This window comes from Crocodylus siamensis, chromosome 10 (genome assembly GCF_052110815.1).
Source record: "Crocodylus siamensis isolate JL-2025a chromosome 10, ASM5211081v1, whole genome shotgun sequence".
Taxonomy (NCBI): domain Eukaryota; kingdom Metazoa; phylum Chordata; order Crocodylia; family Crocodylidae; genus Crocodylus; species Crocodylus siamensis.
Window position 1 is genome coordinate 70,282,485 of NC_143404.1, and position 11,773 is coordinate 70,294,257.

Below are 11,773 nucleotides of genomic sequence, written 5' to 3' on the forward strand. Positions count from 1 at the left end.
TGCTTCAAAATAGGTGCTCCCATAAATCTAGGCTTCTGCATGAATAGGTAAGAATATGCAAGTGTCTGGTGTATTCAAAGTCCCCTCTGCCTTTTTCCATCACCTACAGCTCTTCATTTTCCATCCTTTTTCAGAGGACGCTTCAATTCTCTAGGTGTAAGGGAAAGAGAAGGGAATAGGGATGTACAAAAGACAAAGCTGCAAAGAAATGCTGCCTCCAAAAGTTTCTTTCATTCAAAAGTATGGCACAAGGTCACGTTTCCTGAGGCCCAGGTCATTCTAATCAAGCCCTCTTCAGTGTCTCACAGCTTGAATGCAAACCAAAGGCGGTCTGAGAGCTTCGCTCCCTGCAAGACTTCTGCCTGACTGACAATAGCCCCACGTTTCTGTCTGAATGGGACTGCACTCAGAAGAAAATGATACCGGGATTTTCTCCTAATTTTTGTGGAGGGAAGAACAATAATATGAAGCATCCACTTCAGGGTGCATGAAAAGCAAAGGACTGCTCACACTTCCTAATGAATTGGCGACCAATGCACCCAAACCCACTCCACGGTTGGGCTTTGGGTCCAGGAAGGGCTGAATGCCAGTAAAAGACAGAGATAATTGCAAGCACTGGATCATGGGCAAATGGTTTTTCCTTTCTGACATTAAATATCTAGTGTCTCAGCAAAGCTCCTTTGCAGTTTCACCCTCTGAAAGGCGAACATGATTCAGGTGTGGGTTTTTCAAGTGGGAAGATGCAGGCTTTCAACATCCCCCTCCTGCAGATCGTTTTCCTCCTTCAGCTTTCCATTCCCTAAGCCACTACCCGGAGTCATCCCATGGCACAAACCAGGTTCCCGGTCCTCTAGCAGCTGATTTAGCAAAGCTCAAGTGCTCCTGAGCAAACCTACTGCCTTACCGCTTCCCCCAAGTGCCATAAGCTTCCGGTACCCATGAACTGCTGCCCAACCAAAGGCCACCCAAGCATCTTTCTCCCCCACCTACCACTTTAGCAAAGCACAGAGCAGAGCACAGGACAGTTTTTATTGGCCCATATGAGCAGCATCTCGTTAGTGGGCTGACGAGCCGCAGGCGGGGCTGCACCACCCCAGTTGCTCTGGCCCAGGTGTCACTGCTGTGCAGCAGGGAAGTTTGCCTTAGCGGTTACCCAACACAGCTGCTTCCCCTCCAGCTGCCTGGGACGGAGTCGTTCCAGGGAGCTGCAGCAGCCCAAAGCAAATCCTTTGCTTTTAAAATAGTGAGTTTTTTAGCTCTCTATCTCACCCTTCACTGCTGAGGATTATGGCCCTCAGGAAAGAAAAGCCCTCTAAGCAGCATTTTGCTATATAACGTTCACCAGCTGCTTTGCAGATCTGAGCCTCTGCAATTTTCTTTCATGGAAAACTTCAACATATGGGCAAAGCTTTGCTGGGATGTGGTTTCTTTCTTTTTGAACCTGTCTTTCTGCTCTCTGTACAGCACCTAACACACGAGGGTCCTGATTCCTGACAGAAGACCCTCGCTGCCGCTGCAGTACAAATGCTGAATCAAAACCGTCGTGACTCTTGGCAAACTCTTTCTAACCCCCAGAGGAGGGGTTATACGTCAAAGGCCAAATCTTGCACTGATCCATCAGGAGGGTTCAAGGATTTGAGTAAAAAATAATGTGTTTGCAAATAGGAAGAGGGGGGAAAGTGTGGTTTCAATGCACAAGAGATCTGTTTTAAGAGTAAATTTAGGATCATCTGGATATATTCTGTTTCTTCTATGCAGCTGCATTAGGAACATTAAAAATACGAAACAAGCCAGGAAAACAAACCCTGGTAATTACCTTTTCCTCCTGCTAATGTTTTATTGAGTTGCTTTATTGAGCCCTCCATCCTATAATCACAGGAAATTCTAAAATGCACTATTTGGAAGCCAGGGGAGCTGATTTTGTTCCAGTGGGTTATTATGGCCTTGGCAAAACCTGGAGGCTGCAGCAGAGAGGAGAAAAGCAAGGCTGAATGAAAAGGGGGATGTCATTCCCAGGTGGAGATGGAATAAATCAGGGGCGTAGCCAGTGCCATATACAAGTCAAAGTCATTCCTTTCATCTGAGTTATATTTATTTCCCCGAGAGGTTTTTCCCCCCGGGTCTGACCCATCGCAAGCATCCACGTCGAACATGCATCTGGCCGCCCGGTGCATTAGAAAAGCTACAGTGACCTTTTCGGTGAGCAGTGGCTTGGTCCTCTCCTTGTTGCTGGCCTAAGTAATAAAAGAGGAAGGGAGGGAATACAGAACAGCAAAAAAGGTTAAAGCTGGTGCCTGTAGGTCTGCAAGTAGGTTATGGCGCTCTATGAGCTGGATCTGAAATATTAGCTGCCAGAATAAAAGGTAGCAGCAATGGGTGACCCCCAGACGTCTTAGGGCACATCTGTATGGCATGAGAAGGTGGCAGGGAGTGCCACCGTGAATGTCCCCTGCCCACCAGCTCTTACACCGTGGGCTGTATGTACTGAGGACAGCTCGCATGAGTACATTAGAGACTTGGGCTAAGTATAGACCAGGGCTGAACTGATTCAGTTTTCACAGGTTAGTCTAAGCTGCGCAGATTGAACTGATAAGCAAGTGAACGGACGTTCACTTTTGATTCTGGAAATGCAGCCGCATGCCTGCAGAGGCCCAGGCCAGAAGCCGGGGGGGGGCGCTAGAGTGCATTCCCCGAGCCAAGGCTCGCCTGCCCACCCTGAGAGGGGAGGAGAGGGGGTCGCAGGGGAGGGCATAGCATCCTGGGATACTGTGGGATTGTGTTTTAACTTGAATCTGGAGGGGATGTGGGACAGAAGTTCAGTAAACCGATTCAACCTAAATCAGTTCAGTCTGCTACTACATCCATCCAGGTTTCTCTTAAATAAGTTTTGAAAGCAGTTTGTGTGCACTGAACTTCAGTTGTGCTGCAGATTTGAACCAGTTTCCGATCCCTTGTACCGGTTTACGTGTAATTCGTGTCCCTTCAGAGTGGCACTGGGCATTGTGCTCAATAGCTACTAGGTGGCATGTGTTGGCATTCAGAGCCTAGAGCTAGACTGGGCACACAAGGGACATTTTCACACCCCTGGTCTTCCCTTTCCCTGCCCTTAGAGCTGGGGTCTGCTTGGTTAAATACCTAAGGTCTGTTTCTAATGAGATCTGCAGCCGCGTTGATGAGAACGGAGGTCTTCAGAGACGATCTGGAGGGGCCTCCTGGTCAGGACCTTCATAAAGGGAACAACAGTTCTGAAAACAGATTGGCAAGAGGAGCAAGGAGGGAAAGACTCGAGAGCCCGGCCAGACTTGGAAAATTCCACGGAGCCGAATGACACTTCCTGCTGTGTGTCTGCCAACAGGGGCCTGGCCATGAATATTTTGTGCTGTGTCTAGCAAGCATTTCACTTCATTTTCACCAGTCCTCCTGGGGCCAAAGCAACAAAACAACAAATTCGAGCCCCGCATTTCTCGAAAAGGCTCCTCCGCACGTTGCGTTCCAAGCAGCAACCCTTCTTGGAAACAGAGGCATCAAATCCCACGTGCATCAGAGACACTCGGTCTTAAATTTCTGCCGCAGGGCTTTTTGCACGTTCTGGATTTTCTCCGTGATGACCGTGTCGCTCAGGTGATCCCCAAACTTTTGCTTGAGCAGAACCCGAATGATTTTGATGCATCGCTCATCCATCATGGGCTTGGCCTCGCGAAAGGTGTTGCCTCTCCGCCCAGTGATGGAGTGGCTCTGGATGTAGTCGGACGTGAAGAGCTTGTAGAGCAGGGTTTTGCAGGCGGTGCTGATTTTCTGGTCGAAGCGGATGGCTTCTTTGAGCTGCTCCTTCGTGTAGCCGTTAAACAGCTCCACCACCTCGCAGGGCTGCCGGTGGGGCTCTTCCTGGAAGGAGAGCGATTCCAGCCGCTGCACTTTCCGTTTCAGGGACAGGACCTCTTGCTGCAGGTCCAAGACGATCCTCTCCAGTTGCTCAATCTTCTGTACCCTGCAAAACAAAAGATCAAGCATGCACGCGTGAATCCGAGTCGCAGGCCACCCTTCGCCTTGTAACCGGTGAGGCTCGGTGTGTCGTGCTGACTCAGATAACAGCTTTTCTCCCAAATACCTGCACCCTCTATGGCTGGAAATCCAGGCTAGGAATGGCTGTTTCTCTCCCAATGCCCCCCTGCATTCAGCTATAGTGGACTTGGATATAAGGGACTTATTTTAACCAGAACAGAGCCAAACATTTCTGACTGCCCGAAATATTTGGGAGCTTGGTCCAGCTTGTTTGTTTTGTTTTATTTTAACTTAGACTCCCAGGTTAACTCATGAAAGTTTGCCTGGATGAGGATTTTCACCTTTGGCTTTATTTTAAAGTTTAGAGGAGGGTATCAGTCTGTCCTGGTTTTGTCTTTACTTTCCCAGAGTCCTGGGGCAGCTTGGTAGAGTCAGAAACAAAACTCGTAGAGACACACAAGCAATGGCAGTGCAGGATGCATAGTGCAAAGAGGGATTTGCTTCTGGGGAATCAAATTGTCTAGAGACTCAGGACCCAGATCCTACATTTCTCATGCAAGGCGGTGGCAATGACAAAAGTGAAGGCAAACTGTCAGTTGTCCATCAAAGGTAAATGATGGAGGCATATGCTGAAAAGTGATATGATTTTTCAGTGTTTGGGATCTCTGCTGCCTGATACTAGTACTGAAACCCAAAAGTCTGAAGGAAGCTGTAACCAGAGTCTACCCATGTTAGGGGTTGATCCGTCTTGGGTCTAAAATAATGACCGTGCGTTGTCAGGCAGCTGTTATCTAAACCCAGTTATTTTCTGAGGTATTGGGGGAAATGGAGGCACAGGTGCCTGCACCAACCTGCTTCTTCCAATAATTTACCTTTCCATTGCACCAGAGCCAACATTTTGCTGAACGACCTCAAAATCCTCCGTCTCCTGAGATGCTTCCATCTTTGGTTCATCACAGCTGAATTAGAAAAAAAAAACACAGCACAATAAATAATGGAGCAAGATGTTTCAGATATATTTCCTAGGGATTAAACCAGCCAGCTCCACTGTCATTAAATCAAGCGTTAACTTGATTTAGAGGAAAATATGATAGTGCCCAGTGTTAAAAGACAACCATTTTAGACACCTGTTGCAGATCTCGGTAGCTGGCATGGAAAAGACTAGCCATTTTAATACATGGTAAATATTGTAGACTTGATTTCCAGTTATCTTACCCATGTGAAGTCTCCTATGACAAACCTAAATACTACCATCTCTGACGTGACATTGATATAAACTACGACTTCATTGACTGGCAAGGCAGTGGAAATCCAGGCCCTTGCTATAGTTTCAGCAGATTTATCCTGAGGTCAAATTCTGGGTCTCTGTGGGCACAGAAAAAGCTGCACTGATTTCTGCCTTGTCCTTCTCAAAGCCTTCCGGGCAGAAATGCAGAGCCCTCCACAACTCCTCCAGACCCTCAGGGGACTTCCCTTTATCTGCTAGGCCTTGAGAAGCAAAACAAACCAGCACGTATGGCCTCAGGGAACAAAAACACGGCTCTGCAAGCATGCACAGGGTGCGATGAGATATGGTTTGAAAAACATGCATCATCCTAATTGCTCCTGAGCATATTACCTGTTTGCGTAGAGCCGTTGCTGGCATTGAGCTAGAATACCATCTGACTTCCTCTTCACTGCCAGGGTGAGATAATCTAGAAACAGGATTGGAGTACGATGCAAAAAAAAGAGAGAGATGTTGCATTTGTTATCACCTGGATCCCTCGGTCTCCAGGACCGGTTCATCTAAACGCTTCTGCTTGATATCAAGGAGTAGCCTGTCACCAAATGATCAGCCACGTGTGACTCAGGCCTCTTATTTATATCTCGTAGAGAATTTGAGAAAACACTTGTCCTACAACACCTATTTATATTTCGACCACAATGTCCATAGCAGGTTCTTGTGCCATCAGCTAGGGCAGAGAGAGGTGGATGACAAAGAGACAAGAGTCTAGGGACACTAGTGTAGTAATCGGTATGGATGGAAACACGTAGTAGACAGGGTGATACCTGCATGGGTTATTTGTGGGTTAGTGGATGAATGGATACAGGGGCAAGATGGGCAAAACTGGAAAGGATCAGATACACAGATCACCATACTTCCCAAGGCATGATAATTAATTAAGCAAGGAGAGCTCTTCACTGGCTTATATGGAAAGAATGATTAGCATGTAAGAAAAGTTTGGGGGTTTTTACTGGGCTCAGTATGGCCTGAACAACCCTCTACCATGCAAGGGGTCACCTTTTAAATCAAATGAGAAATGCTAAAGATAGAAGGGAGGCAAGATGACCCCTTGCATGGTAGATGGTAGTTCAGGTCATACTGAGCCCAGTAAAAAACCCCAAACTTGGTACTAGTGAATAATGCAGTGTGCCTCGCACTTTGAGATGTCTCACCCCCAAGGGGGGCACGCTGCATTATTCACTAGTACCGGCATTAACACTGGCATCCAAAGCAGAGCAAGAATTGGAGCAAATTGATGAATGGGCCCCCTTGCACAGCCTGTAATCGCAGCTGCTTTACTTCTGGTCGCTGTGGCGGGCCTTGCTTCTTCATTTTGGGATGTCCCAGGCTCAGCCAGGCTGACAAATGGAGACGCCGGGCTGAAGGCACTTGAACCATGGCGAGGCACCGACACTGCGCAGTGGGGCCCGGGGTTGCTGCCAAGGCTGGGTCTCCCCTTCGTGAGCGAGGAGGCTGCCTCCTTGTGCCGGACGCCCGCATCATCGGCCCCGAGTGACGGCCTGGCGTGGAAGGCCCTGTTGCCAGCGTACTTCCTCAAGGGGCTTCCTGGGGTCCACTTGGGAAAAGTCTTCCTCGATTTCTTAAGGGAAGGAGACAGCACATGGTGCACGGTGGGCTCTTCCTCTGAAAGCATTTAAGGTGGCATACAGTTAAACGGCATGCACACCACATCCAGACTCCCACTGCCCACAACCACGTCCTCAGCCCTGACCACATGCACACAGCAGTAGGAGTCACAGGGGGCTAACGAGGGTGCATTTTTATCCCATCTCGTTTAAGGCCACTGTGGGTATAAGCTTACCAAGCGCAATTGGTTTCCTAGAACCAAAACACTCTTTTTTTGGCCTGTCTCCCTGCTCCAGTGCAAAGCTGTACTTACTTAACTTCTCCAGGAGCTGTCTATCTTCCTGCAGCCTCTTCTCTAAAATATCCTTCTGCTCTGCAGGGAAAAGGAGGGGGTTTGGGGTTGTTTTGGGGTTTTTTAATGTTCCTCCTGGATGCTCCCAAACAGCCCAGAGGAGCAAGCCGAGGAAGGAATGAGGCTCACTTACCACTGATGCCTTCCACGACCCCCCAGTACAAACCACTGAAGCCAGGGCAGCGGGCCAGCACCTGCTCCCCAACGGCGTAGAGGTGGAACGGCTTCCGGGGCTCCTTGATGTTCTCGATGTTGATCACGCGGCTGCCGTCCGGCCAGCTGATCAGGACGTACAGCCTTGCAGCCATGGGGGCCAGCCCCACCTGGAGAGGAGATGAGCAACACAAAGTCCTGCTATGCCAATTCCCCCTGGCTGGCGTCTTAGTCCTCCATCCTTTCCCCTTTCATTACTAGGGATACACTCCAGGCCCCTGGATCCTGGGAAGAATTTGTGATCAAATGCCTAATCACACCAGCCGGGTCATCGCACCAGACACCTAATCCTTGCAAAATCTCGGCCGTCCTTGGCTGCAAATAGTTTGCTCCGCATTTGCGAGGACTGCAAGGTTTCTGAGCGACTTACAGTTATATGAGGATGCAGTTTCGACCCCCGACTAAATCAGGGCGCTCACCAGCAGCTTAGGCGTGGCTGAGACCAGTTCATTATAAGAGGCGAAATCAGATCTCGGGTTTTGAGTTAAAGTCTGGCTCTGGGGTAAAAATAAGGCTACGGTCGAGAATGGATTGGGAATAATCGGGAAGTCGCGTGCTAGTGCTACAGTAGTGAATGCTACGGAAATGGTTAGAATTAGGAAAAATAGCCTGTTTGAGGGGTTTATAATCTGAGGAATGGGGGTATCCTGCTCAGGTACTGCAATGAGTATTTGAAAACCACAGTTCTTGCATGGGAGAACTAAGGCGGGGGGAGGGGGCGGCTTACAATTAACTCTTTCAACCCCACATGTGCAATCAAGTGACCCACATTTGTGCCCGGATCTGCCTGCTCACTGCTTGCTGGTCACTGCAGTCGAACGGGTGGCAATATCACCAGGTGGTGGCTCCGCATGAGCGCCCAGCTCTCCTCCCTAGCGCTCTGTGCGCTTTCAGTCCAACTAGCGTCACTGACATTTCCCTTTCCCACAAGACTGAAGCACAGTGAGGCACAGAGAGCCCCTTTCTGCGTACTGATGCTAACCAGGGTGGATTGGGGGATACAAGCCAGCAGGTTGGCTTGCTGTGTGACCCCGAGCAAGTCACTTCCTTTCTCTGGGCCTCAGCATTCTCCTCCTGCAAAATGGGAATAATGGAGCGGGCAGCCTTTGTCATGGGATCTAGAAAGGAGGAGCATGATGGAAGAGGGAAGAGTGAGTCCTGGACTGGAATAACCAAGCATGTTGCAGCGTGGCTTTCTACTGGGCAGATGAGAGCAAAGCTCGCAGGTCCAAAGCACCTTTTTTCAGGTGTGCACATTGTCATCAATACCTGCCAAAGGAATCCCACTCAGCTTCTCTCTGCTGTGGTGCTAGGTGCTTATTAACCAAGGTTTGCCCACATGGACATGAAAGCCAAAGGGAAAAAAATCACCACCTGCACTGTACAGAGGTGGCTATGAAACACGCCATGGGTAAGTAACTTGACCAAGGTCAAGTTACTGAGTCTGTGGCAGAGGAATGGACTGACAGCAGATCTCCTGAGCTGCAGCCCCGTGCCCTAATGACAAGAGTCTCCATCCTCTTCCACCCCCACTTATTAGCAATACAAAGTGCTTTTCATTGTTTGGGAAACAATTGTTTCAGTGCCTGGCAGTCTGGCTTGGCTTTTCCCTGCAAGATAATGATCAAGGGGGAATAGCCACAAGCAAGCAGCAAGCAAGGGTGAGCTGGGAGGCCATGCACAGACAGAGGCACCCGGGCTGCCCAGAGGGTCAGCTCGAGATGAGTGACCCACAGCCATGCCTGGATACGGGATCCCAGAACAGCCTGGGAAATGAATCTAAGGCTGCCAGACAGCAGGTGGGTTTTGAAGAGACACAGGCAGCCAGCTGCCAGTCCAAAAATGAGCGAAGACTTAATCCTACCTTGGTAGAAATGGGTTTGGGAGCACAGGTCAGACCTCACACAGTCCAAACCAATTTGTTTGATGCTGCTCTCCTCTGGCTTTGTGATGCCCAAAATAAAGGCTTGGTGTTTCCTGCACCATCCACATTTTGAGTCCATTAACCCCGGGCTCTGACCCCTATGCAGAAAACTTTCTTGTTCTTCTTCCCTTCTGCCATCTTTTGCCCCAGCCTCAAAATGAGTTTTGCAAGAATTGTGCAAATTCTTTTGCCAAAAAAGAATAAAAAGGCAAGTAACTTTCACCAACCTTGTAAGCTCAGTGTAAAACAGTCATTCACCTGCCTATTTAATACTGTCCTGGGATTTATCCTACTTCCAAGTTCACCAGGGCACCCCAAGGAAAGACAAGGTCTAACAGTTACGAACTGCTGGAAGACCATTTTAGACTGGACAGAAGGAAAAACTTCTTTACTGTCGGAGTCTCCAGAGTCTGGAATAGGCTCCCCCCAGAAGCGGTGCAAGCACCTACTCTGATCCCTTTAAGAAACGCATGGATGCTTTTCTTGCTGGGGTGATCTGACCCCCGCTGACTTCCAGCCCTGGGGCGGGGGGCTGGACCCGACGATCTTGCGAGGTCCCTTCCAGCCTGAATGTCCATGAAATCGATGCCATGCCCCTCACTGCTTTTTCATCTATCAATGGGCTTGCCCCTGAAACACAGGCGGCTAATAACCATCCCGTCTAAATGCACAAGGACTGTAAATAATCCTGGTCTCGAGACCAAGAGAGGGGGCTGAGATAAATGCATAGCTGGCGTTTGTGCCCAAAAGCTTGCAAAGAACAATTTTCCCAGCTGTTCAGCTGGTCTAATAAAAGACATCACATCTAGCCAGAGAACCAGCTCAGATTTTACCTCCCTTAACTGCCCGGCCAGGTTTATAGCCCTGTTTCAAAGCGGTTAGCGAACCAAGCTGCAAACACAATTCAAGCCTAAAGAGGAACTCTTTGAATCACTTCCCCTTTTTTTGGTGTGTGTTTAAACCTCATCTCCTTAAGTGCCTCCTGTGCCCTCCAAGCCCACTGACTGGCCTCTTTTTTTTTTTCCAGTTTATTTTAAAGAATGCAAAAAGAAAAGCTAACGACGCACGCACAGAGGAAGAGAGAGACAGAGACAGAAAGAGAGAGACAGAGAGCAGAGCCTGACATCAATACATCGCAGTCCTTGCCTGGTTAGCACGGTAGAGTCTTGCAAAATGTCTCCTGTCTATCCAGCTCTCAGCTGTCTGCTGCAGAAGGGAAGGTAGCCGCACAGTTGTTTTGCCTCCTGTGCATCCCCTCACCACAATTTCTCGCCAGGTTTCCTTTGTCTGGGTGAGGAGCAAACCCCCAGGCAGCCCCCAACTGCAAAACAAATACACCTTTCTGCTCTCTTTTTCTTTCTTCTTTTTGGGTTGTTTTTTTTTCCTCCCCCTCCGAAAAAACCTCGTGTCAGTCGGTTTCTTACCCGAAGAGAGAACAGAAAAGAGGAGGAAAAAGGCTTGGGTTTTTTGGAGCATGAATAAACCTTGCATTTCCATGAGTTATTCATGAATAATTCATGAAAATGCATGATTAATTCAGGTTCATGAATTATTCAGGATTAATTCGCGAACATTCCTGGTTAATTCATGCTTGTGCAGCGAGTGAGTCACGCTCTAGGGCTTGGTGAATTCTTCTTTTCTTTCTCCCCCAGACGGATGAAGAAGAGAGGCTCGCAAGGGCCCTGCGCGGTACGCCTCCCCTTTTTCGGCACAGTATAATAACCCATTCTTGGGGCCCTTCAGAAGCCAGAAAGGGAGAGCGAGCGGCAGGGCGCCTGAAGCCTGCAGGCTACGGAGGAACAGAAAGAACTTGGAGACAAAAGGAAAAACTTGGCAGCAACCAGCACCCTTTCAAAGCACCTTTGGGAAAACACCACCCCAACCATATTGTGCATTTCCCCCCTCTTCCTCCATCCGCAGCCAGCCCTGGATAAGATATCTCTCATCCATCTCCTGTCGCCTGCCATGTATTGAAACCGAGAAGGCGCTCAGGCCCAGCCGGAGGAAGCCAAGAACGACGTTTCTCCATCTGCCCCTACGTAGCCTTGCAAACCACCTTGACTTCTTTGCATAGACCCCGAAAGTCCAGCAGTTTGCAACTGGTTTAATTGAGTAATTAAATTATTCTTGGTGGCAGTCAACCATGGGGCTCACCTCCTGGGCTTAGCTCGCTGGCTAGATGTGGTCTTGCTGTATGGTTTTGCTGCTGGGGTACTGCCATCCCAATACCCCGTGCATATGTGCAGAGAGCTTTTCATAGCCACTTGCTTTGCTATGAACAGGCAAGTTCTCCTGCAGTAGCCAGTGAAAACGACCTCTTTTCTGCAGTCAGATACTTATGACTCCATGGTGGCAACTGGGATCTGGACTCCATCCCAGTTGCCCCATTGGGTACCTCACCAGTGACCACTACAAATAACAGTTTCCTTTG

The 11,773-nt window shown here is 49.0% G+C and overlaps 1 protein-coding gene across 1 annotated transcript; it reads right to left on the reverse strand.

Annotated features, from left to right (window-relative positions):
* Window positions 1-1,883: 1,883 nt before the first annotated feature.
* On the reverse strand, window positions 1,884-7,717 carry LOC149856804 (uncharacterized). Its single transcript, XM_090064778.1, has 6 exons — window positions 7,339-7,717; window positions 7,167-7,226; window positions 6,566-6,910; window positions 5,621-5,696; window positions 4,875-4,961; window positions 1,884-3,988 (listed from the first exon to the last, which is right to left on the reverse strand). Exons 1-6 carry the CDS (start codon window positions 7,511-7,513, stop codon window positions 3,541-3,543), a joined length of 1,191 nt encoding a protein of 396 aa, XP_089920904.1. The 5' UTR covers window positions 7,514-7,717; the 3' UTR covers window positions 1,884-3,540.
* Window positions 7,718-11,773: the final 4,056 nt, after the last annotated feature.